Genomic DNA, 27,965 nt, shown 5'->3' with positions numbered 1-27,965 from the left:
AAATCCTTATGATGTTTGCAGAGTGGTTTGATCTTTACAGAGAGATCTGTGCTGTCTTTAAATCACACAGTCTGTCTGATGCATTATGGATGAGGAAAGAGCAGAATCAACAGCAGTCCTAGAAAAACAAGTTTATTTTCTCATCTGAAAAAGCAAAAACAAAAAGCCTTGTTACGGGAAAACCCATAACCTGAACTAATGCACACAGACTAGACAGAATTGGAAATATACATAATGATGTGAAGTTCAACTCTGGAGGGAGGGTGGAGGTCTCTCCACCAGGTTAGCAGGCAGAGTGACAGACAGTGATTGAGTTGATTTGGAAATCATAGGGGGAATAAACAGTAACTACCATGTTACTGAGAAGTCCATATTTGGCTTTTGAAGGGAAACAAACAGAAAACAGAGAAATAAGCTGCATTAAGAAAGGCATGAGTCCCATTTCATCACAGTGATACAGTTAGGGAGCTACATCGTTTAGTTCCCTCTGTCCAGTCCACACATCCAATGTTGACGCTGGAACGTCAATATCACCACGCCTTGAGGTAAATGCTGCTCAGGAACAGGGTTCAATACCTCCTGTTGACTCAGTCTTTTAGGACAAAAACAAACATTATTTCAAGTGAACAATCTTCATCCTCCAAGTCAATACAATACACACATTTTGTGCTAGTTTTTTTTAAATGAATCACTTCCCAGCTGTAGAAGTCGTATTTTAAAAAGGCTCAGGGGAACTTTTAAAAAGCACGGCAGTCATCACTCATGGAGCAAAGCGAGCTTCCGCAGGTGGGACTGGTTTGCTCAGGGCTTCGATGTTATTCCCCCCGGACTTGAACGCACCGCAGCATCACACAGACAGACCGGTTGAGAGTCATTTGTTCTGTTCGCCTCATTAAAAGGCCAGTGAATAAAGTCAGCATCTTTAATCTCTGCTCTTCTTCTCTCTACAGGTACGAGTGCTGGGTTAGTTTGTGCACTTAAAGCAGATCTCAGGTCAGTCCTCCCTCACAGTTCACACACCAGCTGGTTGTTTCTATAGCCGAGGTAAAAGCACATAAACGACCTGCTACTTAAACAACATGAAGCAGATTTTACAGTACATGAAGTGCAAAGTGGATGTGACCCCAGGCAGTTTTTAAGCTTCCCTTCGAGGGAACAGTTCAGCATTTAGGAGGCAGTCGACTTAGCTCAGCACAAAGACTGGAAATAGTGGCTCCACCTATGGACAACGTTTAATAGATTTGGACGGCTATGATGAAGAAAGCTACCGAGCTACTAAAGCTGACATTCACCTCATCTTTTTGTCACTCCGATCGATGAACATCAAAGGGACTCAGAGGGCTATTGCCATCAGCTGTTCCTGTCCTGTTTGACGAGAGTGTGATGTTCTCCAGTGAATTGCAGACCCAGCCAGGCTGGAGCCATTCTAAGGCCTCTAGCGTCCCGTCCCAAAATGTTGAACTATTCCTTTATGGTGCACAAACACGTTTAACAGGTTAAACACACAGCTTATAAAAACATACTTTTAAACAAGACACTGAAAACATCATCTACACACAGAACAATGATGCATTGACGCACAGATCAAACTCAAGCTCCTCGAGCACAGCTGGCTGATGCATAAGGAAAAGAGCTGTGCAGGTTCAAAGCTGATCAGCAGGCGCACAGACATTACAGGTGTTGGTTTCATGATGCTTCCCTTTAAGGACAGGAAAAAAATCACTGTATTTCAACACCACAGTAAAGCCCCCCTCACTTATATTTAGATTGTAGTGTTAGAAGCTCCTGACGAAACAATGAGACTGGAATCTGATCTCCCACAGTTCAGACTGTAGTAACTCACTGTTACCATTGCACCTTCAGGATCTGTTGCTTATTTCAGTTATTCCAGCTTACACCTGGGTTGTTACTGTGCAGATGCATTCTGGGTAAGGCTCCCGGCTCCTTTGTAGATTTATGTGAACCCCATTTAGACATGCAAAGAAGAAGAGTCCTAAATCAAGTCTCTGCAAAGCCCAAACTCCCCAGGGAAGCAGGGCAGGTGTAAGGCTACATGTAAACCAGTTTGTGTGGAGACCTGGTCCCAGGTTTTGGATCTTTTCATGTGTAGTTAATCTGCTGGTCTCAGTGAGGGAGGAGCAACCGCTCCAAAGCGCACTGCAAGTGTTCCCAGTTCTTCCACAGCAGCGCCAGCACGGACACGCCGACGCAGGTGAGCGCCACGTGGAGGCGGCTGCGCAGCAGCGGCGCGGTGAACTTGGCCGCCGTGGAGACGCACACCAGGATCACGGTGACGATGGCCAGCATGATGTTGATGCACTTCCCCAGGAGGACTTTGGCGTCGGTGTTTTCCAGCTGAACCGTCTGCTGCTGCTGCTGCTGGAGCTCCAGTTTTGACACTCGAGTCTGGCACGACTCGAGGGCCTCCTGCACACAAAACACACATAGTTTCTATTATTCAGATCATTTTGAAGGAAGAGCAAGGTTAAGGTAAGAAAGTGTTTCCTAAATCTGAATGTGCTGAATTGACCTGATGTTTTATGCTTTGACTGACAACAACAACTAGCAAAAGCTGTGATGAAAATAGAGGCCCTGTATATGTATCATTTAAATGTGTGTATATATAGACAGTATACTCTACCTGTATATCCCTGGCCCTCTCGTAGGCCTGGTAAGCCACCTTCTCCTCTATACTGGCCAGCTCCTGCTTCAGATTACTGGTCTCATGCTGGTGGAGGTCTGTAAGGTCGTTTAACTGGTCCTCAAGCCGCTCACACCTGACAGACACACACACACACACACACACACACACACACACACACACACACACACACACACACACACACACACACACACACACACACACACAAGCATTCAGAGTAGGTGGAGGCAGAGAAAGAAAGAAACGAAGCATTGTGGTGTGTGTGTGTGTGTGTGTGTGTGTGTGTGTGTGTGTGTGTGTGTGTGTGTGTGTGTGTGTGTGTGTGTGTGTGGGCGAGTAACAGTACAGCAGTTTAACTACCTCTGCAACAATGCTGCTGAAAGCATTTGCCCTTGGTTGACTTAGCAACAGTAAGGAGGTTTGTGTAAGCTAATAGCTATTTTTAGATGATCAGAGATCATAATAATAATGAGACCATGAAACTGTCAAAAGCTGCTAAGTTCAACAGCTGCTGTTTAAAGCAAACGTTCCCCGTTAGGGGAGGATTAGTGGATTAGGTTTAGAACAGAGAGACAGCTGCAATATTACTTTTATTACAGCCACCACAAGTCTGATTGTGTTTTTTTGCATGCCCAGAACAGAGAGGGGAAGGTTCTGATGGACCGCTCACCTGTACCGCTCCTCCTGGATCACCTGTGTGAAGTAGCTGTAGTCCCGTTTGAACTGTGTGCTCATGGAGTCCATGTCTTCAGCCAGCTGAGCCTGTGCTTCTCTGATCTCCCGCACCATGTCCAGCACCTCCCCCAGCCGGCTACTGGACTCAGATCGCCCTGCACATCCGGACTCCAAGCCCGAGCCCCCGGCTGGGTTCCCGTTAGAGTCAGCGGACGCAGATGTCCCCGTGGAGCACTCGTCGTCACTGTGGTACTTGGAGGTTTTGGACACCGTGGTGGCGCTGCCGCTCAGGCCCCTGGCGCCGCCCTCCACGTGCAGCCCCGAGCCCGCCTCCATGGAGCTCTTCAGGTGGGCGATGTTGTCGGCGCTGCCGAACTTGTTCCTGATGAGGTTGGCGAACTCCCGCGACTTGTTGAAGAAGAACGGTGGCGAGAGCGACACGCCGGGCCCGATGGTCTTCACTTTGTCCAGCGCCGGGTGCCGCCCGGCTCCGCTGGCGCTGACGTCCCGCAGGCTGCCCTCCTTGCTGTGGGTGCCGGACTCCCTGCCGCTCCCGTCCTTGTGGCTGTGCTTCCCGTTGGTCTCGCTCTCCTTCACGCGGCGGTGGTACTGCTCCAGCTTCCTCTGCAGCCGCGCGATGCTCTGGGCCGACTTCTGGTTCTTCTTCTCGAAGACCTGGCGTATCCGCGACACCTGCTGCTTGTCGGCGTTGTTCACCAGCTTCAGGTATTCGGCCACGTTCTGGTCCCGAGCCGTCTGCTCCACCTTGATCTGCTCCGTCACCTGAAAGGAGAACGCAGGACACCTGCTTTTTGAATACAGAACTATGGCACACGCTGCGCTTCAGGTCAAACCCGGCCAATCAACATAGAGGCTGCAGATGAGGAACTGGTTGCTCTGACCTTGAGGATCTTTTGCTGCAGGCTGTCGATGCCCAGCGCTCCCTTGGTGAAATCCAGACCCACTCCTTCGTGCCCCGCGCCGTCCACCACGTCCAGGTTGGACTCTGAGCCACCGCGGCGCATGGGCACCGGGATGCTGAGGACGTTGACATCGCTGCGTTCTGCCTGCACAGACACAGAACAGATGGTGAATGAAGTGTTCAGGTGTTACTGGGTCGGATGTTACCGCAGCCTGGAGTCTTTACAACACAGCTCAAAGCAGAAACAAGTGAATAAAAAGAACTATTTTATTTCAAACTTGAAGGATCATCAGAGTTCTTCCCAACAGAATGCAAATCAGCCGATCAGTTGGATGAACCGCAGCCTGATGGTGTCAATGGAGACAAAGTCAGAGGGCACCGCAGATATTTCTTGGCATTGCAACATTTGTTGAATAATTTCAGCCTGGACAAAAGTGGTGGGTGGACTCTGCCCTCCGCCGAAGCACTCGCTGCTATGCAGAGTTGTATGTGAGAGGTGTAAAACTGAAGAACGCCTCATTGAAAAACTTCAAAGAAAAACGTTGTGCAGAGACACAGACGTCAGCGTCCTGAAAGAAAAAAAACTGCTGCATGTAGAATATCAGAAAGGTAGAAAATATGAGGTCAAGCTGATGCTCGTGTCTTTCATCTTCCACGTTTCATCTCCGTCTGTTCACCAAAAGGCAACAGAGCAGAACCAGAAGCAGGGCGCTAAAAGAAAAATAAGATGATGAAATGATGGAACCAGTGGTGCAGTCTGAAGGGATTCAGCTTGTGATTCATGGAGAACACAGTGGTCGAGCGCTGGGCTCCAAACAAACAAGCCCCCCTCTCAACAAAGACGCTTATGTAAGACCAACCTAAAATATTAGTATGTGGTAAATGTAGTTGCCACGGCAGCAATGGACGGACACACACACACACACACACACACACACACACACACACACACACACACACACACACACACACACAGCTGATCTGCTGACATGTCCTGAAGCCAGGCTTCTGGAGCTCTGTCTTTCATCACATGACACCGTCGTCATGGCTCTACAGTACAACGCACACTAATTCATCCACTGTTCTGAAACTGACCGAGCAGCCAAAACAAACCCGTGTTACACATAATGAATATTTGTTTGTCCATTTTTCCTCTAAGTTCAACCTTGAGAAAATAAATAGTTCCAGGTTTATCCAGCTGCTGGTGATCCTCCCAGTAAAAGTAATGATTTAAGCAGATGAAGTCATTATCAGCTGAATCAGTCTGATGATTTGCCAATGGCAGCTCCCACTCTGACAACCACCGTCCTTAAATGACCCCGTTTCCCATTGATGCCCAGATGACGCTGTCGTTCGCCTGCTCATTTGCAGCGTGTAAACACGCGGCCGGTGGCGCCTCACGCTCTGCAGTCTGCACACGTAGTGGACAGGGGCTCTGGGAGAGAGTGGGGAATTAATAACACGCCTGTGACACAGAGCACGGATCCGATCCGTGACCCGGACGTGCACTGTGGCCTTTTAGAGGATTTCACACATGGGTGGACACACAGCCAAAACACGGCAGCTACGCGTCCACTGGGAAACACAGCAAATATTCACATGTCTGAAACCGCACTAAAAAATAAAAAATGTATGAACGGAGCCAGCGGGTGTGTTTACAGGACACTGCTGCTGGCTGGGAAACTTGCAGCACCACCGCTCTAAATTTGATTTTCCACAGCAGACGCACTAGAAACAACAAAAGCAGAACACTGTGCCGACTTAGATGTTTAATTCACATTTACGGACCATCTGCAGCGTCCTGGGCTCAAATTCAGCACGGCACAGTCCAAACCTGCTACAAAGGAAAGAGGAAACCGGCTGTAAGAGGAGGCCGACACGCTGCTATGTGATTTGCATTGGCTTTCAACTTTCTCATGGACAGACCCGTATGTAAAAACAGCACTGGCCTCACAAGTCTAGTCTACACAAACACACCTGGTCTTTTCCTGCCTCCAGCGGAGTCGGTATATTCATTCATTCCTGACTTACCATCAACACCAGCATGGGGTAAAGACAAATCAGAAATCCAATCAGCTGTGTTTCATTAAATGCCAAAACACATAAGTGAAGTTCAGCGATTGAGTCAAAGCCAATGAGATGATTCTGCTGCTGATGAAAGAACTAATAGATCCGCACCATCAATCTATCAGCCTGAGGCTGTTCCTGCTCTGCTAACTGTAGTTCATGTCATGTTTCAGCCTCACAGAAAGTCACGGCTGTTTATCACAGCTGGTTTATCAATGTGCCAATAAAACATAATTACGAGCCTCCTCTTAAGATACAAACAAATAATTCATCAAGTAATCAAATAAATATGCATTTAGTTTTTTATTTGAATCAGAGAGAAAATATTGAATAAAAAGCACAATATGGGGAAGTTTTGATTTGAACTGGTCTTTGTGGTTCCAAACGGGAGCTCAAAATGCTGAGAGTAAGTGATAATAGTGCATTAGTCATGTATGTGTCAGCTCCAGCTCAGCATGGAGCCACATGCTGCCTGAAGCAGAACACGGGCTGATGGAACCCGGTGTGTGTTTGAGTGCTGGGAACCAAATAATGGGATTGGAACAATCCAGATCAAGCGATTTAGCGGAGGAGACGCTGAGAGCGCCAGCAAAGACGACGGGAATCTGGGACGGTTAATGCTAATTTGAAATAATCCCAAACTCTGTTTAAAGCCTCAGGTCCAGGAGAAAACCAAACAGCATTTACAATGTTTCAAGAAGGAACACAACGTACTTGTACAGAGAGAATACGATCAACAGGGGACAACAAAAGCACATAATGGCCCTGACACTAAATGGAGAATTTAGGCCTAACTGCCTGCACAGGCAGAGCTGCAGCTCGGTATTTGTGAAGTACTCGGGGACCCGAGACCTTCAGAAGGAGAATGTTGTCTTGACTGTGATCGTTTTTGAGAGAAATGGTTTTCTGAAAGAAAAAAAAACTCACTACCACATTAAAGACATTTTTTTATTTCGATCCATCTCATTAAATTCCCTGAGATTCAGGTCTTACAGCTCCAACAGGCCAATACATCAGCAGACGCGTTGACGGCTCTAATGAGAGTTTCACCGAACACGTTTCAGCACAGACTGTTCCCTGCTGCTGGTTTACGTGGTTAATGTTACAGTGAATCCTGTAGTTTCTGTTTTAACCACACGGCCGCGATAGTTAATGTGCAACACAGTACGTTCAGTAAATGGCATAGTTACAGCTCATTTAAATATGGAAAATAGGAAAAATGGATGAATAAGAGGATGGAAATGAAAGCTTTGCTTTGGGAGCAGGATATTCTGCTCCTACTTCTCATTCAGTTCACAGAAGTTTCAATTTAGTGATGGCCTAAAAATAATCTTTTTCAAGTGACAAGAGACACTTGGTTCATTTAGGTTGGACTGGAGAGCCCTGGAACCCCCCCACCCAACCTGACTGGCAATCAAGCGTGACCAGACAGAGAGAGGAGGCTCTTGTGGGGAGGACGAGGCCGACAGGAACAGAGACTCAACCAGAGATTGAATGGAAAGCAAAACAGGCAGAGAGCAGATGGAAAACAACAGCAACAAAACCGGCCCTGCTAAAAAACAAGACACATGATGATTTTCCTGTCTGGCATATGGCTAAAACCGGATCTACTTCATCTTACTTTCATAATTACTAAAGACAAAAAAAATTAAATCACCGCTTGTTCAGTTTCACTCCTACAGAAGATCTGAAAAACAACACACGTCTGAGTCAGTGCTGATGCTGTAAATCCTCTTCATGCATTTCAGGGGAAATGCTCAACATTTCTGCCAGTGGGCGACAGTAAATTTACATTGATGAACGAATAAACACTCTGCTGCACAATAGAACACCTGGAGACGCCGCAGACCAACGCGGAGACTCAAAAAATCCCTCTGTGTGTGTGTGTGTGTGTGTGTGTGTGTGTGTGTGTCTCTCTCTCTCTCTCTCTCTCTGCAGTGACGCTCACACCTGCTCCGAGGCCCGGCCTAAGGAGGGGCTGAATGCAAGTCAACAGTGTATGCCTGATTACTGTATCCAAGCCTGGACCTGCTGTGGGCTGCACACGCCCTGATACTGAGCCTGCGCCGGGCAGAACAGGACACGTCCAGGTTATTTGTGGGAATGTGTGACGAAGCGACAGCAACGCCTTAAAGAGAACGTCAGGTCAAATCAGCTGGATCACAGCTGATATGACGGCCTCCGGAGCTTTCGCAGGTGGGTTAACCTGCGTGGAATCCTGAGAATGGAGCTGGTGAGTGAAGTGAGCGAAGCTTAAATGTCAGCAGCCACCAGGAGTTACACCGAGTTTTAAGTTCGCACTCGACACTTTAGATGCAACTTCTACGTCCTGAGATAAGATGTGAGAGGCAATCGGATTTGAGGGAGAGCTCTGTAGTTTCTCAGCCTAAGTCGCATGAGAGTGTGACAGTGTTGAAGTGACACGGCCCTGGAAAACACCCCAGAGCCTCATTAACAGCCCACAGATGGAAGTCTGGGGGAGGGGGGCATGACAGACTGACTCGGACGCCCACTCAGATACTCCGCTCTCCTTTATTCACTTTTCCAGCTAAATATAAACTAACCATTCTGAGATGTTCCCAGAGAGGCGATGGCTAGATTGTGAGAGGATAATGATCTAGTCACACAATACCAGGCTGTTCTCGTACATGTGAGTAAACTGAAGTGAGGCTGCACAGGAAAACTAGAAGCTCTGAAGGCAGCGCTGCTTTAAGCTCCACGCTTACATCAGAATGCTGCAGATGGCTGGAAAGCATTTGACCAAACAAACACTATGGGGAACGATAAACTAAAGAACTCTGTTCTCAACACTTTTTCCTCTTATTATTCTCATCACTGGTATTTGACAACAAACATCAATATAAGGGTTGGGACAAATTGGAAAATTGCCCAAGTGTCAGACTGACTTATTTACCAATCCATCAAGTTGATGATGTAATAGTTCGGCGCCTAAGTCAACAGTTAGACCTGCCGGTGTCACTAGTCAGTTCATCAGCAGCCTCATTAGCATTCATCCTCCGGGCACCGTTCAGCGGGTCCATCCATCAGCCCAGGTTCGGCCTGGAGCGGAGGGGCGGACGACACCAGACTCCAGCCCCCGTCCACGCAGCCGACGACCAGCTCCACCTGCTTTTTTGCACTTCCAAAAATTCCCCCGCTGCACCATCTCTAGAGATCCCTGACGCACAGGTTGTTTCCACTCCCCTCTCCAACGGAATGAGATGCACAAGAGGCGACAACAGCTTTTCGCAACACCAGCTACGCACTTGAAAGCAACTTGAAGCTGAACAGTACACATGATTGGTTCGAGCTCAGGCCGGATGATGCACAGCGTTAAACACAGTGTACAGCTGCCAAGCCTTAAATAATCTGGCCTCATCTTGGTAAATTAAACTAATGCCACTAAATTAATGACTGCACTGATTCTGATATGGATATTTCATTTCCCGCATTTAAATGACTCGTTTAGGTCCAGAAATGACATAAACCTGCAATCACAGATGACGTGGATGATTTAGTCTAATACACAGCTACACCACAGAGACACGAGGCAGGAGAGTAAATCAATAAATCACACTACAGCGAGAAAGAGTTGTGGATGGACATGGAGTTAAGAGTCGATAAAGAGCTGGCAACCGATTTACTATTTGGGCAGTGAAAGACAACCCAGCCCCCGTCGGAATCATACCAACTGTTCAGAGCGTGTTCGCAAGACAAAACGCCGTAATCCCTCCTGATCTCTCTTCTTATAATCTGAGATTTTAATCTCTGCTTTCCGAGTAACCCGACAGGCCTGAACAAAAGCAGCAGGGTCAGGGTACAGGCAGCTCTTGAGAAAAAGGCAAGAGGAGAGATTTAAAGGGCAAAGAGGAGGAAGTGACGGCGATAGCAAGTGGCAGAGAGAAATAAAGCGAGGGGAAGGAGAGAGGTCGGACTCCACAGGTGGACCGTCTGGAATATGGCTTAAAAAAAATAAATAAATTGGAGCATTCAAACAAGGTCAGAGAGGATCCTGTGGCCTCAGAGAGAACATCTCTATCTCCATGTATTGATGTGGCATTTCTACAACAACCTCTGAGTCAGCCGGAGCCGAGTTCAACCCACACTTTTCTACCAAACTGATGAATACATCCGTGGGGAATTTCACAGCTTCATGCGAACATTTAAACAAAACCCAAAGCAAAGCTGAACTCATAATGTCTCTTTTATCCGTGTACATGACGGAGATTCCTCAGCGAACACCCGACACCTGATGTAAAGCGAGAGAGCGAGCCTGCAGTCCTGGAGACAAGCTCTTTATGTGCTTCTTTAAGTACAGCATCCAACAGACGATGAGAACAGGATCTACTGTACTGTTTCCTGGCTTTGGAGGATGCAGAGGTGCTGCTGTCGAACCGATGGAAACCCAGTGTGCCAAAGCTGCTGCAGTAGTAAAGGCTTCATACCTTTAATATTTTAACTTAATGCAGAAATTGAGTGGCACCTAGAGGCTGGCAGCAACGCATGTGTTTCCTTAAAGATAAAGTGCTTTTAAGTCAGTGACGCACCGTCATTAAGGCTGATTACTTTTTCATGCCACTCGACAGTTCAGTCACAACACAGCATGTTAGAAACAGCTCAAAGTGTGTGTTTACGGCTAAAAACAAGCATCACTATGCGCTGGGATGGGCAAGTCTGCACCCACTGCTCCAACTGTTCACAAAGACGCTATTAAAACGGCAAAAGAGTATTCTGACAGTTTAATGATCGAAACATTTCAGGTATTTTTAAGCAGAAAAGCCAAGATGTTTTTTTTCTAAGTTCCTAAAAGGACATTTTAAAAATACTGGTTTTATTATTTTAGAAGCCTTGACCACTTGTAGTTTGTACTGTTTTTATTTTCTGACATTTGTGAGGTGTTCAGAGACCAAAAGGTGTGAAAAACGAGAAGCAACACCCAAATCAATCCAATGGCTGAAATCAAATTTCGAACTAAACCTCAAATCCGAATACATCAGCTCATAGTGTGCGATAATCACAATGAATCAGCTTTATGTGACATGACTAGGGGGAAGCAGTGAGAGTATGTGTGTGCGTGTGTGTGTGTGTGTGTGTGTGTGCGCGTGTGTTATTCCTAACACAGGATCTCTTTGATGGGCACAGCATTTGTGTGCAGGGTTAATCCACACCATGTTACTCAAACACCCGACATCACTGCTGGTGTGTCTATTCACCGTCAGCTTAGCCCACTCAATCCCTAAACCAAGAGCACAGAGAGTGACAGGAGCAGGCAGATAAACCTATGTACCTATACGTGAAACATCTCAGTCATTTACAGATCGCAGATTCCCTCTGGTGCTTCCTGCTCTTATGTTCATTTAAATAAGTTTAAGGCCCATCTATTATCAGGGCATGGTGAGAGAAAGAGAACGAGAGAGCGAGAGAGAGAGAGAGAGAGAGAGAGAGAGATGGGGAAATGGATTCCACCAGTTGCCGTGACAACAGACGCGGATGAGTAAGGCCGGCCTCGCACCTCGTCGTAATAACCGATGAAGCGAGCGGAAGGTGACGACCATCAGTCAGCGCCCATTCAACAACATTCACTCCTCCTGCTTTGTTCCTACTCAATGGACAAACAATGGCTGCGTCTCGGCTCGTCGCTGTGATTTGTGGTGTTTCCTCTGCGTGCTTGTCTGTTTGAGCCATAAAATTAGGGATGAATTCCTGTAGCATCTATATCAAAACGGAATCTAGGTCAGATTTGTTTTATCCACATTAAGGTTGAGTTGTTTTAATAAGTGGAATAAAATGTCCTGAACTCACCTGTTTGTCAGCAGCAAAATAAAAGTCTTTCTTGTTTAATTAAACAAACAACATGCTGGAAACATTTTTTTTTGTGGGGCAGGGCAAAGTAGACATCAGCTGGAAAAGCAGACAAAGCAGCATGTCAGCATGCCAACATGCCAGTAAAACGTGACCCACCGTGATGGCACGACCATAAAAATCTTTAATATCACAATAACAAACCTGAGTTGACCTGGCTGACAGCAAACACAAGCAACTCCAGTAATGATTACATTCCATCTGCTACTTCAGGTCAGAAATATCCAATTATCTGTGCCAGTACGACAGCAGGTTGTACCCACTAAGAAATAATGAAATAGAGGAACTGCAAGATTTTCAGTGGCTTTTTTCTGAATCGAAGGGGACATAAATAATTTAAACATGGTATAAAAATAGTAAGAAAAACATATTTCCATCTATCCAACTGAATGCAAACAGACCATTTACAAAACAAGCACATTCCAGCTGTAAGGCGCCAAGAAAGTGGAATTAGATTCCAGGAAAAGCAATCTCCGCTTTCATGTCATGAATCTAAGGAAGTCAAATGTGCACTGTTCTCCAGGGGGAACAGTGTCAGGAGCAGAGGGGAACACCCCCCCGTCCTTCTGCTGAAGATTAAACAACACCAACAAAAGCTCGGAGAGGAGGAAGTCGTCCTCTATGAAAGTGATGCTGAGCCCTGCGCGATACAATAACCGCTGGAAACACACGCTCTGTCATGTAAACACACAGGAGCAAAGTGACCTTTAAGAGCCATCCACAGTGATTTCAATAACCCAACTCTGCTACGGTCGTACCTGGCTGAACAACTCAATTTCCTCTGATATTCAGGTGCCGTCGCTTTTCATCAAGCTCTGCGTGTCTGTGGAAACTGAGAGGAGCAGTCACACAGTCACATAGGAGACGCAGGAATCTGTTAATGCGAGTCCTTCAGAGGCAACTGCAACAAGACATACACATTATATTCCAACTAATTGTTGTACACCCAAAAGGGCCTGTTTTAAAGTTCCCTGAATCCCAAGTTCCTAAATGCAAATTTTTTCAATTCTCAGTTCAGAGCTTTAAATTATTGGCCTTCAAATTAGCATTAACATGTCCTTAAGCAAGATCTAATTTTCTGTCTGTCCATGTTGTAAAGTAAGAAATAATCAAATAGTTGTAACACAATAATAATACAAATTATATTACAGTTATTTTTTAGTTCATGTTCCTCCCATCTCCCAACGTTTCACTGCTAAATAAGCTTGAGGAAAACGAGTGACTGATGTTTAAGTCTACCACAGCAGTTGCAACAGAGGTGCCCTTGGGCAAGGCAGCACATCCCGCAACAACAGAGCTGCTCAGCAGTAATCTGTTTACACCGAGCAGCTCCCAGGTGTGAAAGACGCTCAGCCAAGACTCCTCCAACTCTCCCCACGAGCACAGGAGCCGAGGACAAGCGCTCTGCCTCCGGTCTCGAAGGAGTCGTAAGGAACGTCTCCATGCGCGTTGTGGGGTGTAGAGCACGTTGGTGGACTAATGAGCCAACTGATAGCAGGACAATACATCACAGAGACACGGTTCACAGTTGTGTATGTGGGTGTCAGCTGGCAGAAAAGCGCCTCCTCTCCAAGGATTGTAGCTGTCGGAGTGGCTCTTATAACGATTATATTCTAATTAAATCAGCCTGAATGAGAAACGTGCAGTCTTAAAGCAATTAAAGGGACACAGATCTGTGAATTAAATGGAAACGCATGAACTACTACCTGTGGCTGCATTTGTGGGATGCACCAGTAAAACACATCCCAAGGATGAAAGACTTGCACACACACACACACACTGGACAAACCTGCTCCACCTCCGGGTCAGGCGTCTGCAACGACGCCCTGATGGTTAAAACCCTCCACTGCCTGTCTGGGTCTGGATGAAACCCCATCGATCTGCGCCAAACCCCGTTTAGAAATCTGCCAATTTAACGCACACGAGCGCAGTTCTACACACCGAATAATGACGTGATGGCAGGAATCCTCCACAGCTTCTTCGTGGGTGTGTAGTGTCGATCTGTTGCACATTTTCCGTCTATCAAAGCACCAATTGCTCGTGAATTGACTGACTAATTCTCGCCATCAGGCGAAAACAAACCTGTCGCGGCTCGTCGCTGGGAATCGGCGCGACAGATGTTTTGCAGTGGCCCAGAATACTCTACACTTCTTGGAAAAGCGGACGGTTTTCTCCGAAGTGCGTTTTGTTGTGTGATGACAGGAGGCTAGCTCAGATTAGCTCACATTTAAAGGCATTTCAACTTAGGGATGCGGGCAACTCGTGTTCAGCAGCCTCCAACTCCGCTGGCACCAGATCTGGGCTTTAAATGACACCAACGTTTAAATGAGTCTTATAAACACGAGGCTTGTGTTAGTTAGCTAGCTAATGTTCGCTAGCTTAACTTGGAAGAAAACGTATAGTTACCATTTTAGCGCCGCTGGTGTCAGCGCGTCCCTACTTCTGATAAACTTTTCTCCACAGCAGCGCCACCAGCTCCGCACATAATCCCGGGACTCGCACCGGATCCCCCCGCGTTGCTGTGCGCGAGCGCAACTAGCGACGGCCGTCGTCGGCTGGCATCGTCGGGGCAACGCTTGCCATCGCGGCGCCCACCGAAAACAAACAAACGGACGGACGGACGGCGGCAGCGGTGCCGTTCCTTCCTCCAACCTGCCCGCCGCTGTAATCCTCCTAAACCCCGCGAGCAACGCTAGGATTGTGTGCGAGCACGCCCCGCCCGCCGCGTTACACAGAGGGAGGGGCTGTGGGGGATATCTAATACACCCGCATGAATTAATTCATAAGCGGACCACAACGTTAAACAGCTGGTTGTTCCCACAAATACAGTACGTGTAGAAAACACAGTTACTCAGTAGTAGTAGTACAATAGTACTACTAGTGTTTGTAGTTTACTATCTACTATCTACTATTTACTATCTAATGTATTGCAACTAATTACAAACTCAAGGACAGGTGCAAATAAAAGTCGCACACATGAAGCACATGCAACTTTCAGTTGCATGTAACGAAGTACCCTGTTAATGATATTCACTACTGTTTTACAATAAATAACAATAAGCAAATACAAATTATAATGTTTATACTCGATCATTGTTCATTAGCCAGTGTTCACAGTGTTTTTTTAATAGCTGTCCGTCTAAGCTTCAGGTTTTTTATTTGGCTGCTTTAAGCTACAGAGTTTCTCTCCCCTGCGCTGTCGCACACACGTTGTGCTTAGAACAGCTAAAACACAAAGACGCCATGATGATCAGATAGCTGACTTATGAGTTACTGCTGAAGGTCTGGGCCTCGGGTTATGAATGATTTAAAGGCCCAGCAGATCCACAGTGGCCCTGCTGATGAAGGAACCAATTAGTACGGTTGGTGACCCTGTCATATGATCTGGGCCTGCTCCTGGTTTATTGTCCAAACACACATTAAGAATTCATCCTCACTATGCAAGTCTGCTGATCATCGCTGCTGTGACACGCTCCCCTCCGTCGGTCTAATACTCTCTTTCGACCTGAAGCCCACTTTGAGCAGACAGCGAGTGACTCAGCCGAGTGTTAATCACTGGGACAAGTTTGTGCCAACAGGTTGGACACTTGGCCGCTCCGTGATTCAGCCTGCGGAGCAGACAACAGCACCTGGCACCGAGGCTGCCGGCAGAGCAGGAACGTCGATGCTGAAACCTGAACCCCATCCAAACTGTTTTTATCCCCCGATCCACAACAGTCTCTGCGACAGCCTAATACACTTCCAGTCCACTTCCCCCTGGGTATTGATTAATCAGATCCACGTTCATGCGTAGCAACGAAAGCTGCAGCATGGGGAGAGGAGCGGAGGACAGTCAAATGTGACATTTAATTAGGTCCAGATTGGTACATTAGCATTGATTTGGTTCAGAGGTGGGCATTAGCTGTGGGCTCACCAAAACAAATTTAGCCATTAAGAGCGCATCTCTAATGGGAGCTGTAGCGCTGCAGGAGTCTCGTGAGGCTGTGAAACTGGAAAACAACAACAGAGGAGCAGTTAGGGACAATTGTGGCTGCCTGAAATAGTAAGTGGAGTTCAAAATCCAATTATCCCCAAAATACAGAGATGTAGCCAATTAGTTTTATCTGCTGCATATAAGCATCAACATGTGTAAACATGTAGAGTATCACCGCTAAACTCAATGTTCCCCATTGTTCCCTTCTCCCACTGGTAATGTTTGTGTTCCTTACTGACTTCCCAACCCACTTCCTGTCTCAGCGTCAGCTGTGACATCACTCTGAACTCTGTGACACGCAAGGCTTCCAGAACACTGGTCCAGAACATCTGGGTGCGGCTCTGGATTGTTTGGGTGAGCGCGAAACGCCAGGATGTGCTGATGATGCTCCGGAACAATTCAGGAAGGTTTTTTTTAATTCCTGGAATGTTTGGGTGACGCGGGCTGGAAGGCTTCGCTGGGGATCAGGTACAGATGAAGGGGTCCAGTTTGACTTTCTTTGATTAATCAGAACACTCACTTGTGACAAATTTTTAAGGTTTCATGTATTAGGTGTGTGCCACGTCACCACAAGCCCCTCGTCACTTCCATGCCAGTAAAGCTGACGTCAGTCTGCTATCAGTTCCCATTCGTCCCTCCAACATGCGTTTAAGAGAGAATGAGAAGCTGAAAGACGCTGAGAGAAACCGAGAGCAAACTGAAGCGCAGCATCCTAATGCGACCCCGCTGCTGCTGTGTCAGACAGGAAGGGAAACTCTCCAGAGCTCACAGATATCAGACATATCTCTCTGAAAAGAAATGTCTCTTTGCTTCCTCATTCCTTTTGCTCCCTGTTAAGACACTACAATACAGATCGTGTCACCTGTTGTGGAGATGAGATCAAGCCTAGAAGAGATCTGACATATTTTTTGGATTATAAATTCATTCAGCCATCATCAGTATTTACACTTGGGAATATGATGAACCAACGCTGCGACCCCCTGCTGTGCGGATCTGTTAGCATAACCCAGCTTTCATCCCTTGTGTCATGAAAGTCAAATCGGTTCAGACGGAATCTATTGAACAGAGGCTGCTGCCACGCAAGCACATACTTTGAGCTCAGTAATTGGAGCAGTGAAGTTATGGCGTATTTTTGGATTTCACAAGCCCGATCCAACTCACAACCCCCCCCTCCCACACACACACACCTTCACCCCCTCCCTCACCATTCTATGCCGCCGTGTCCTCGGATCACACTCGCTGCCTTTTAAATCTGTCAGCCTGCCCCACTTCTTTATTATGAAGTTGACGCTTTGGTGCCAGCAATTACATTTTCCTTTATTACGCGTGTCCCTCTGAGATGATCATTTCCTTACCTTTACCTTTCACAAAGCTTTTATCTCTCTCGCCAGCGTCCCTCCCTTTCTTTAACTTGTGGCTGTCTAACATTTCACACCCAGGAAGCCTCTCAGCCCAGGATCTGAAATAATAACATTTGTGTCAGCCGAGTGGTTCAAACTACATAAATGTTCCTTTCACCTTTTGCTATTAATGCTTATAAGCCCCATTAGCCTCAGTGGGGAACGAGAAATTATCCTTAATTGTCCACAGACACAAACAAATCGTGACAGAGGAGGGAAAGTAGGAGCTGTAACTGCAGCCTGGCAAAGGGGACAGTGACTAATAAGTCTGAGCATCCGCATATATCACCAGGCAGAAGTAAACAGCAGAGACTCAGACGTCTGATGCGTTACAGTATTATCAAACCCGCTCCAGTGGCAGGTCGATCAGCCGTAATAAGAAAACTCAGTAAGATTTTGCATGTCTTTTTCAAACCGTGGCTCAGAAGCAGCCCTCAAACACATCAACAGCCTCCTCGTCACGCCCCTCAGCATCTTTTATGCCTTCACAAAAGCATCTCTTCAGGGAGGACCGCGGTCCCCGGCTTTCCAGCCGAGGCTTTTGTCCCGGCGGGTCGTTTGAATGAGCCGGGTGGGAGTGGAAAGTGTTTGGCGGTTTCACGGCGCTCAGGCAGTAAACGCGAGCTGGCTGGAGCTGAAGCTCTGCAGCAGATAAGATGCAGTAATGTCAAGGTTAATAATACGGCCACGGCTCCAGGAAGGCTGCTGCAGCTTTGGCTGTACAATAGTTATGTAAATGGAAACGACGTTATGCAAAACTATGTTGTATTTTATAGTCAGATGACATCAGCACAGAGCCACCGATAAGTTTAATCCAACCACAGTTCTGCAGCCCCACAGCCACACGAGCGGCGCCGGCCGCCGGAAGGTGTGAATGCTTTCACACAGAGCGGCCTCTTGGAGCAAACACATAGACCAGAGGCCGTTTGACAAATATCTGAGGGGTCACACTTTCAAAGTGTGCGGAGGCAGCGAGGAGGAGGGGGCGCTTTCATGTGTTATCTCTGCCCTCCCTCATCACCCCGTCCCAGCGTTTGACATTTCAGCCCCTTTGTCTTCGCCTGAGTGCTTTGAGGAGAGCTTGAAGTTTGTTTCCTAGAATAAAAAGCACCTGCTGAGCCACGTGGGCGTAAAGAGAGGTTTAAAGTGAAAGATGCCGAGGTGTGCCATTAAAGCCGGGGGTCAGGAAGGCCAGCAGGCCAACATGCAGGAGGACGGAGCCAGGTTGGTCCAAACCTATGATTGTAGGGCAGAGGAAACCATGAAGACAGGCAGCTTCAGCTTAACACCGACTCCAGTTAAAGAGTTCTGAGAAATCTGGTACAGTTAACTCAATAGAAACCAGCTTATCTTGTAAAAACCAGTCAACACTGGGAACCTGTTTATCTTCTTCACGCTTCACATACGGGTTTTACCCCAATGCAATGCGGGCACCTTTAAAACATAGACGTCACGTCATAAACTTCCTGAAGGCGGGACAAAGGAACGAGGCGACCTCACGTTGTTTTAGGGAAAACACCGAGAAAACACATGATGACAGAAACCCCTGTTTATGGTACAAAGCCGGTTTCTCCCCTTTAGAGCAGCTAGCTCCAAGCTACAGACACAGACAAGGTTATATGTTAATGAGGGTAAACCTACACACACTGATACACACACTCCCCTTAATTTTGATTTAACCAGACAAACCAATTGTAAATAATTTCATTCATATCTGGGTTAACATTGGTCACGTGGCACAGCTCCACCTGTGGCTGCCAGCAATGAAATAATAGGACAACAGCAGACGCACATAATGTCCCTCCACTGAGCTGAAACACCTCGTTACAATGTGGACGAGACATCTGAGCATCTTCAGTAGATGGTAGAAATAGCTGTTAATGAGGCTCCTGACAAATACGAATAAATGAATGTGCATGGTTTGGTGTGGCATAACCAGGACAGATGTGGCTGCTAACATCAGCTGTTGTTGCCATGGTGACAAATTGAGCAATGCATCTGTAACAGACATGAATGAATGGTGTATGAGTGTGTATGTGTAAGAGCACGTGGTCTGCAGAAGCAGTCTGAACAGTTGTCATCACCGCAATTATCATCATCAGAGAACTGAGCACCTGCAGACACACACACACACACACACACACACACACACACACACACGGCTCCGCTTGATCTTGATTGATTTGTGAGGGTTGAAGAGATGCTACGGAACAACACCATCATGTTCTATGACATCAGTAACTATTTATCAAAGCTACTGTTTCAATCATGTACAAATGATACAATTTATGCTCATTTCATAGTCTAAAAGTCCCTAAAATGTAAAAGCCTGAGCAACATTGTGGAGTGGTTTGCATTTGACAAACTATGAGTATTATTATAACTGCAGCCAGTTTTTCTTCACTTCACTTTACTTGGCCACGGGGCAAAGATGTTAGAGATACTGCAGGGTTGAAACTACAGTAAGAGCCAGAAAAGTCTGTTGGACGGACATAATCCCAATAGGCTTTAGTAGTAGTTTGTAGCTGAGTTTACTGCTGGTGATTCCCCACAGTAAATCAGCTGCAAGGCTCCAGGGGCACTGGCGGTTATTTGAGTCCTGCGTTTGTCTTCAGAACCTGAGTTAACACACTCACTCACACTCAAGTATCTGGAAGTGAGCGAGATGTGACAAGTGATGATGTGTCTACACATAATCAGCTTATATTTTCCAGAGACACACTGGTAATGTGGACGCTGCGTTTTATGCCTAGTACAAATTTCATTTGCCTCCAGAGGCTGTTTGACCCCAGTGTGTGCAGCACTGGTTCAGCAGCGTAACACAGCAGACCTACTCCTCCATGCTGGGACACAGGTGGGAAATATAAGATGCTCAGCATCAGTAAATATCTGTAAATATAGTTTAATCACTTTTCATGATTCTCTCATGTTTAATTATGTTTACGTTGTCATGGAGTGCGCTGCAGCTTTAAACCTTCATCATGTCTTATTATAGATGCTTTTCTGCAAAGCTAAACACTAAAAAAAGCAACATCTTGCTGCTTCTTCTTTCTACCACTTCCTTGTTTCTGGACTGTTGGCCTCACAGGAAGAGCCCCATTACACTTATAGACTTACATAACGTTCTCACTGCATTCTGTTGCACATATAGCACCAGACGGAGGCAGCTAACGCAGACAAAAGAGCACCGCGTCAGCACAATGAGAGCAGGCCGAGGCACAAAGACGGTCCAGAGGATGCTTCTCTTTCAGCCAGCGCACACACACAAACCTGTCGCTCTGATGGAGCGGCGGAGGGCGTGATGGCCGGATACAGACAGGAGCAACACACACACGACCTCATGCCCGAGCGCTCAGCAGCAGAACAGAGGAAAGTACCGGAGAGGAGGAAAGACTCTTTTAAAATGAAAGAGCTCTGCTCTGGTTTGCTGTACACATTCCGTGCATTTTCTGCCCGGCTCTTGAGGCCGATCACATGCTGCACTGGAGGAATGAAACAAGGTGAAACTTGTCCGGCCTTTCCCTCCGCTGATAAGAAACTTCCTCCATTATTTCTCGCGAACAGTACGAAGCTGTAGATAGATTCTGTTTTCTAAGGCTCGACGTTGGGAAGGCAAATCTGTGGCCTGCTGAAGTGAAACAGGCACGTCTCAAGAGTAAAGTGACAAACGGGTGATAATAGGCAGCTGTTCATGTGTGAGAGGAGCTGCGCTGTCGACGTGCGACCAAGCAGCCGACCTCGTTCACCCTGACAAATCAAAATAAATCAGCCACAGTGAGAGACATTAAAAAACGCTACCTCTGTCACGTAGATGAGTGGGATAGCGCTGTGGTTCTTCCTCATGCCTCCTCTTCCTCAAAGCCTGGGGTCAAAGTGCACGCCACCGGCGACCTGTGCACACATCAGGGAGCTGTGTTCGCCTCTTTGAGGTTTGCAGGACTACCCTCTGAGGTGGGAGGAGTGTGTCGGTCTGTCTGGCCGCAAGTACAATCCTCTTGTGAAATCTTTTGCTTCCTGTGTTACCAGCTATTAGGCTCAGCCCAACCTGCACATGCCCTGCTCTCTCGCCTCACACACACACACACACACACACACACACACACACACACACACACACACACACACACACACACCCACTACCTCCGCACCCTCTCGGGGAAAAGACCACCTTAAAAGGCATGAAGCAGCCCCAGCGGGAATTTATTCAGATCTCTATCAGCCACCGTGCGCTGGCTTGGGTGCACTTTGCAGCAGCCAAGGCTGCCAATCAGGGAGGATGGAGCGATGCAAGCAGGCACGGGGGAAAGGTGGCGCTTTGAGTGGCTGCCTGAGGACAGGACAGGGACTAGCTTCTGATCTAAGCATGAGCTAGCATGTGTGTTAACACAGGTTAAGGTCAAGATAAGGGCTCAGTAAAACAGCAGGCAATGTCCCCAAAGCTATTAAAATTCCAGTGCGAGTGTTTTATGCAGGAGAAGCCGGACTCTGGTCCTGCTCATAAATCAAACCTTTGAGCCCCGAGGGGAAGGATAAATCTGAGACAACGTGGCTTCAAGTGACATAAAAAATAAACTTTAGGCCTCACTTTGTTGCTAGTGTACAGACTGAGGTACAGCACAGGCCACGAGCCTAATAATACACATACATGAGCACAACTCAAGGCTTCTCAGCAGAACATTGAACATCCACAACACTGAATGTTTAGCTGTCAACGCGATGGGATGATTACCTCACAGGTCACTATGTGGTGAATCAGCCAAACAGACTAACAATCTGATCTAACTAACAATCTGAAATTCCAGTTACTTTAATTGTTTCAGCCACACTAACCAAAGACAGTCAACAAAGCATATTAATATCTGCTAAAAGGACAAAACTACAACAACAGTACTGTTAAAGCCTATTGCTCGGCTGAGAGGCCTAGAGTCAAACAGGACCCACGGCCCTGACTCTGACTCATTAAGGTCAGCTCATGTGCAGAATCTAGATTTCAAAAAGTCAAGAATATCAGATGCTTCGCTAGGAGTCCAATCTATGCGTCAGACGTGAGAGAGGGGGAGAGAGAAAGACGATGAAGAGGAGGATTGAGGAGGCGATGGAGATGTGACAGTTGGCAGGAGTGTGCTGCGACATTAACATGACCCCTTTTAGCTTCTTGGTGGCATCACTAGCTGCTGCATCAGCGATTACAAAGGCCAACTGGGGTTTGAGCTATGAATCAGCTGATAGAGACATAAAAGATGCAACAAAAAAGCAAAGACCTCCAGGTTCAGCTGTCATCTGCCAAAACACTTAAATAAGCCTGAAGAATTAAGGATTCGTATGAGATGCTGGTTTTATTTCTGTCTGGTTGCTAAATAAAGAGGTTTAATGCTCACAGAAACGCTGACTCAAGATGTCCAAAGCTTTTTCAGTCTGTGTCGCCTCCAGGGTGACAGCGCTAAATCACACGTTAACGTCAAAGCAAGCGGTGCCCCCTGCTGGACGCTATGCGCCATTACATCAGCCTAGACCCAGATCCTTAAACTAAAACGTTGCTTCAAATATTACATTGTTATTTCAATAACACAGAGCATAACGACTTACAAGAGTGACAACGTTACTCATTGTTTATCTTTTTAAGTTCTTTGTTTCATTATTTAACACCTGCTGTTCCGTAATGAGGTCAAAAGGATTTCTCTGACCCAAATAAAGATGCACTGCAGAAATTATGGGAACAAACACGTCAAAGGGACGAAGAAACAACCATGACGTAAGACGAGCCAACAAGAAGCTCTCATCCCATGTCAAATCAGAAGGCGGCGCTCACGGTCCTTTTATACTGGTTGTAACCTCCATTACAAGCCACGAAGAAGAAATTAGTCAACACAACGCCACTTCCCGTCTGTTCGGGCGGGTTGGTTTAAAGTGGGAAAACGCTCGAGTCGACGCATCTGTAACAAGAGTAATATAAATAAAGTAACTGAACGGCCTACCTGATTATGTTTTAACGGACAGACACGTGAATTAACTGAATTTAGGTTAACTTTTCCGGTTAGTAAACGCGTACGTTAACAGCTAGCAAACGTCCAGGGCGGTTAATGTTTTTTTTATTTAGCATTTTTCTCCATTAACTTTTACAATTTAAAGCAGTTACAAGCAATGGATCGGCCGTCAAGGTTAGTCAACTCGTTGTTTGGTCGTAATTCACCTATAAAACGCTCCGCATCAATTAACGAGAACTTCCACTTTGTTGACCCACAGGAGATCGAAAATTGTGAATTACTGTGAAACTAAGAATTCTGATGACGGTGAGTTAAAAGCTCGTCCATTACAAGTCAGACTGCATGGTGGGGAGGATGGGAAGCTCCACATCATCATAGAATGTCACCACGAACATATGTCTTCTTTCTGTCTATTTGCTGTCATAGATGAGGATTTTGCTCCACCCAGTAAAAAAGCAAAGGAGGATGTAAAACAACAGGACTCCAAGAAATTATCAAGGAAGTCCTCCAGTCAGGAGACAAACTCTCAGTCCACACTGAGCCAAAAAAGGTAAGATGAATTGTCAAAGTCATATTTGCCATCACTTGGATAGGGTGTGACTGTTTGAATTAGGCTGCAAGGGTTTTTTTGTGCTGTACTGATATTGTATATTTCCGTCAAGCTGATCACTCATGTAGAACTGGACAAAGATTGTTCCTTTTCTATAAAAAAGTCACACATGACAGCACCAGTAGAGATTAATGTGTCTGTCATGTTCAACTATTTACTGTAGTTGTAGCATCGCTCCTCACTTTTTTGCTACAAACCGAGTGGGTATAATTTACAGATCATATGAGATGACAATGAACTAGTAACACTAAAATGACTACAAAAGAGAAACATGTAATCAGTATCAGTTTTTTGGGCTATGTTTGCACAGGACAAACAAGGAATTGGATACGTTCTGGCGTTACATATTGACATATATAGTACATATTGAATTACATGTTAAATACAATTATTTACATAAATTGTTTGCATAAAAATTGTAGCACACATATTTCAATGAGTCCTTGCTCTATGTGAGTGGTGAGTTCAGTTCAGACACAGCCTGGGGGAAGAAGCTGACTGTCAGGTGGTTCTGGTGGCTATAGTTCTGTGGCGCCTGCCAGAAGGGAGCAACCTAAACAGTTTGTGTGTGGGATGATAATGATCTAATAAGATGAGTGTCTTGTCCCATTTTCACTTAATAACTAGTTATTGCACCTTGTAATATGCATACAGCTTTCACAAATCTTGTTTTCACAGAAAACCATTAGATGAGAATTTGCATAACCGAGATCTAGAGGCAGCGATTACGCTTTCCTTACTCAATAATGCTGATGGAATCCAGGACCAGTGTTCTGTCAGTAAAGGTAGACTACGATATCAGAAATGTACATATTAATTGTACATTTTTTTATGTGTATGTTAGAAATTTTACCCTGCTTATCTGTTAAATCTGTCAAGAAGATGTCAAGATTCAGCTTCCAGTAGATGAAAGTACAGATTCATCTTCAACATACCTGTCTAACTGCAGTGTGGACAGTTCGAGTTTAGGTAAGTCTTATTTAACATTTAACCCTATAAAACCCTGCGCATCATACACAAACACTACATCTACATAAAGCCAAAACAATCAACAATCACTGACTACACTAACATTCAGTTGTTGAATACATAAATCACATTTTTGACTACAGACTTAATAATGTTTCACCTATTACAAATATAAAACTAAATTTACCACGTACCTACAAACTATGCTGTTTGACAAACATTGTAAAGTAGCTCCCCTCCCCCCAGGTCTGAATGAAATCACATCGGTAAAAAAGTCATCCCCTTCTGGAAAGAGAAATCCTGCTACTGATTCAGTGGAAGAACAGATAAAAAAGGTTGAAGAAGATGAGGACTATCAACCTAAACTGACACCAGGTTGTTATTGGTGCATTCCTCCTTCAGTAGCTGTTTAGCAATTGTGTCATGTGTGTCAGTAAAATAACATTAATGCTTCTCCAGAATCAGAAAGTGATTTCACTGAACCTGATGAGAGCGAGGAAGAGGAATTCACTGTGAAGAAAGTCAGCAAAACTAAAAAGGGGAAAGTTAAGAAGAATGAAAAGATCAAACAGCCTCCTGTTTCTAAAAAAGAAAAGAAATCATCAAAGGCTAAATCCCAGTCAGCAGGTTGGTTCATAAAGATTAAACGTTGCAGCATCTTTGTGCTTCCCTTTTGTGTGGTTGGTAATCTGAGAACTACTTTGTCCATGTAGCTTCCACACCAGTAAGAAGTCCTCCAGCAGCTAAATGTGCACCGAAAAGACCTGCTTCATCCTCTACTGCCCCAGTATCCAAATCCACAGTGCCTCTGAGCCCAGCAGGGGGTAGATTGCCAAAATGGAACCCGCCAGGTACAGAATTAACCGTCATTGTTCTATGAGAATTGAGAATTGGTGCAAATTATGGCACCCTGTAAAAGATGTTTTATACAATGCTACTCCAGGCCCACTGTCGTGATGATGAAATTGATGATGATGAAATGTGTCACAAACAGTTATAATGCTGCTTTCTTGTGTGAACAAACTCTTTAAATGGCTGACAGACATTTTCAACACCTCACTGGAGACATGTCATATGCCAGCCTGCTTCAAATCCTCAGTCATCATCCTTGTCCCCAAGAGTCACAGGACTCAATGACTACAGACCTGTGGCCCTGACCTCTGTAGTCATAAAGTCCTTTGAGCTCCTCGTCCTCTCCTACCTCAAAGACATCACAGACCCCCTTCTGGACCCCATGCAGTTCACCTACAGGGCCAACAGATCTGTTGGCAATGCTGTAAACATTGCCCTCCACTTCATTCTTCAGCATCTGGACTCTCCTAAGCCAGAATACTGTTTTGTAGAACCCAGCTTTGCCTTCAACGCAATAGTTCCATGTCCCTGCACCATGACAAACTCTCCCAGCTAAATGTGCCTTACTCCAGCTGCAGATGGATCACATTCTTCCTTACACACAGACAGCAGTATGTGAGGCTGGGGAAGCTTGTCTCTGATTCCTGGACTATCAGCACCGGATCCCTCCAGGGCTGTGTCCTTTCACCCCTGTTATTCTCCCTGTACACAAACGGCTGCACGCCTGGACACCAGTCGGTCAAACTCCTGAAATTTGCTAACGACACCACTGTCATTGGTCTTATCTCTGATTGAGATGAGTCAGCCTACAGGAGTGAGATAGCCAGTCTGGTGTCATGGTGGAGCGCTAACAACCTGGAGCTCAATGTTCTGAAGACAGTGGAGATGACAGTGGACTTCAGGAAGGACCCACCCCCTCCCCCATGTCATCCTCTGTGACACCCCAGTGACCTCTATGGAGTCCTTCCACTTCCTGGGCACCAAGTGGGAGCAGAACATCAGCTCCATCACGAAGAAGGCTCAGCAGAGGATGTACTTCCTGAGGCAGCTGAAGAAGTTCCACCTTCCTGCGAAGATGTTGGTGATCTTCTACACTGCCATCATTGAATCCATCCTCACATCCTCCATCACAGGTTGGTTTCCTGCGTCCAGAGACAAAGCCAAGCTGCAGCGTGTCATACACTCTGCGGAGAACGTGATCGTCTGCCACCTCCCATCTCTCCACGAGCTGCATATCTCCAGGACCCGGACACGGGAAGCCAGGATTGTGGCCGACCCCTCTCACCCAGGACCTGAACACTTTCAGCCCCTCTGCCTTAGCAAGAGACTCCGGTCCATCAGGACCAGGACCTCACGCCACAAAAACAGCTTCTTCCCAACTTGTATGTTGTACTGTCTGTACTGTACCTTTTTTTTAATGCTGAAATGCACCACCTGCCAACACAAAGTCAAACTCCTCATTCTGTAAAGTGCATTCTACAGGACCTGGCAATAAAGCTTTTCTGATTTCTGATTTCCAGGTCAAATTGGTAAAAGTCCCACCTCGTGCCAGAATCCAGTGAAGTCTCCAGGTCAGGGTCTGCGGCTCGGACTGTCCCGTCTTGTTCGAGTTAAACCTCTTCATCCAAGTGTTGTAATTCACTGACTGACTTACTAAACACTAAATTGTCCACACCCATTTAGGCCATTTAGCTTCAACATAGTATTTTTTAAGACTGTGTAAATATTTCCTGTCCTGTGATACAATACATGTTCAGTCATGTGAATGAATATATATATTCAACTAATGTTTTCAGCTTTGGTCTTGTGCTACACCTTGAATTTGTCACTTTGTCATATTACTTAATTATTATATTTTTACAGGTTGTGATCAGTATGGACATTGCTTTTATTTTTAATTGGTTAGTGTGATTTCACTTACTAACTGAACGTTTTGTGTAGTGTGTACATAAATATAAAATAAAATTTAAACATCACTAATTGTACAGT

General features: G+C 46.0%; 2 protein-coding genes and 1 long non-coding RNA gene across 5 annotated transcripts; 1 reads left to right on the top strand and 2 right to left on the bottom strand.

Annotated features, from left to right (window-relative positions):
- Positions 1-116: 116 nt before the first annotated feature.
- Positions 117-21,535, bottom strand: tmcc3 (transmembrane and coiled-coil domain family 3). Of its 2 annotated transcripts, none has more exons than XM_029163228.3 (5): positions 21,360-21,535; positions 4,240-4,404; positions 3,333-4,120; positions 2,642-2,777; positions 117-2,427 (listed from the first exon to the last, which is right to left on the bottom strand). In XM_029163228.3, the coding sequence occupies exons 1-5, from the start codon at positions 21,402-21,404 to the stop codon at positions 2,125-2,127; spliced, it is 1,437 nt and encodes a 478-aa protein (XP_029019061.1). In that variant the 5' UTR covers positions 21,405-21,535; the 3' UTR covers positions 117-2,124. The 2 variants fall into 2 exon arrangements, with proteins under 2 accessions (XP_029019061.1, XP_029019062.1); XM_029163229.3 differs by lacking the exon at positions 21,360-21,535 and adding an exon at positions 14,595-14,904.
- Positions 5,662-14,121, bottom strand: LOC129604604 (uncharacterized). Its single transcript, XR_008695638.1, has 2 exons — positions 12,129-14,121; positions 5,662-12,038 (listed from the first exon to the last, which is right to left on the bottom strand). It is a non-coding gene; the product is annotated as an uncharacterized LOC129604604 (long non-coding RNA).
- A 1,856-nt stretch (positions 21,536-23,391) lies between the features above and the next one.
- rad51ap1 (RAD51 associated protein 1) lies at positions 23,392-27,959 on the top strand. 2 transcript variants are annotated; one of them, XM_029164049.3, is made up of 9 exons: positions 23,392-23,719; positions 23,805-23,851; positions 23,972-24,095; positions 24,834-24,940; positions 25,038-25,124; positions 25,371-25,499; positions 25,584-25,751; positions 25,838-25,975; positions 27,497-27,959. In XM_029164049.3, the coding sequence occupies exons 1-9, from the start codon at positions 23,703-23,705 to the stop codon at positions 27,619-27,621; spliced, it is 942 nt and encodes a 313-aa protein (XP_029019882.1). In that variant the 5' UTR covers positions 23,392-23,702; the 3' UTR covers positions 27,622-27,959. The 2 variants fall into 2 exon arrangements, with proteins under 2 accessions (XP_029019882.1, XP_029019880.1); XM_029164047.3 differs by having other exon boundaries at positions 25,035-25,124.
- The last annotated feature ends 6 nt before the right edge of the window (positions 27,960-27,965 follow it).

This window comes from Betta splendens, chromosome 9 (assembly GCF_900634795.4).
Source record: "Betta splendens chromosome 9, fBetSpl5.4, whole genome shotgun sequence".
In the NCBI taxonomy this organism is placed as follows: Eukaryota; Metazoa; Chordata; class Actinopteri; order Anabantiformes; family Osphronemidae; genus Betta; species Betta splendens.
Note: the sequence above shows the minus strand (reverse complement) of the source record. Positions and strands in the feature narration are given on the sequence as shown.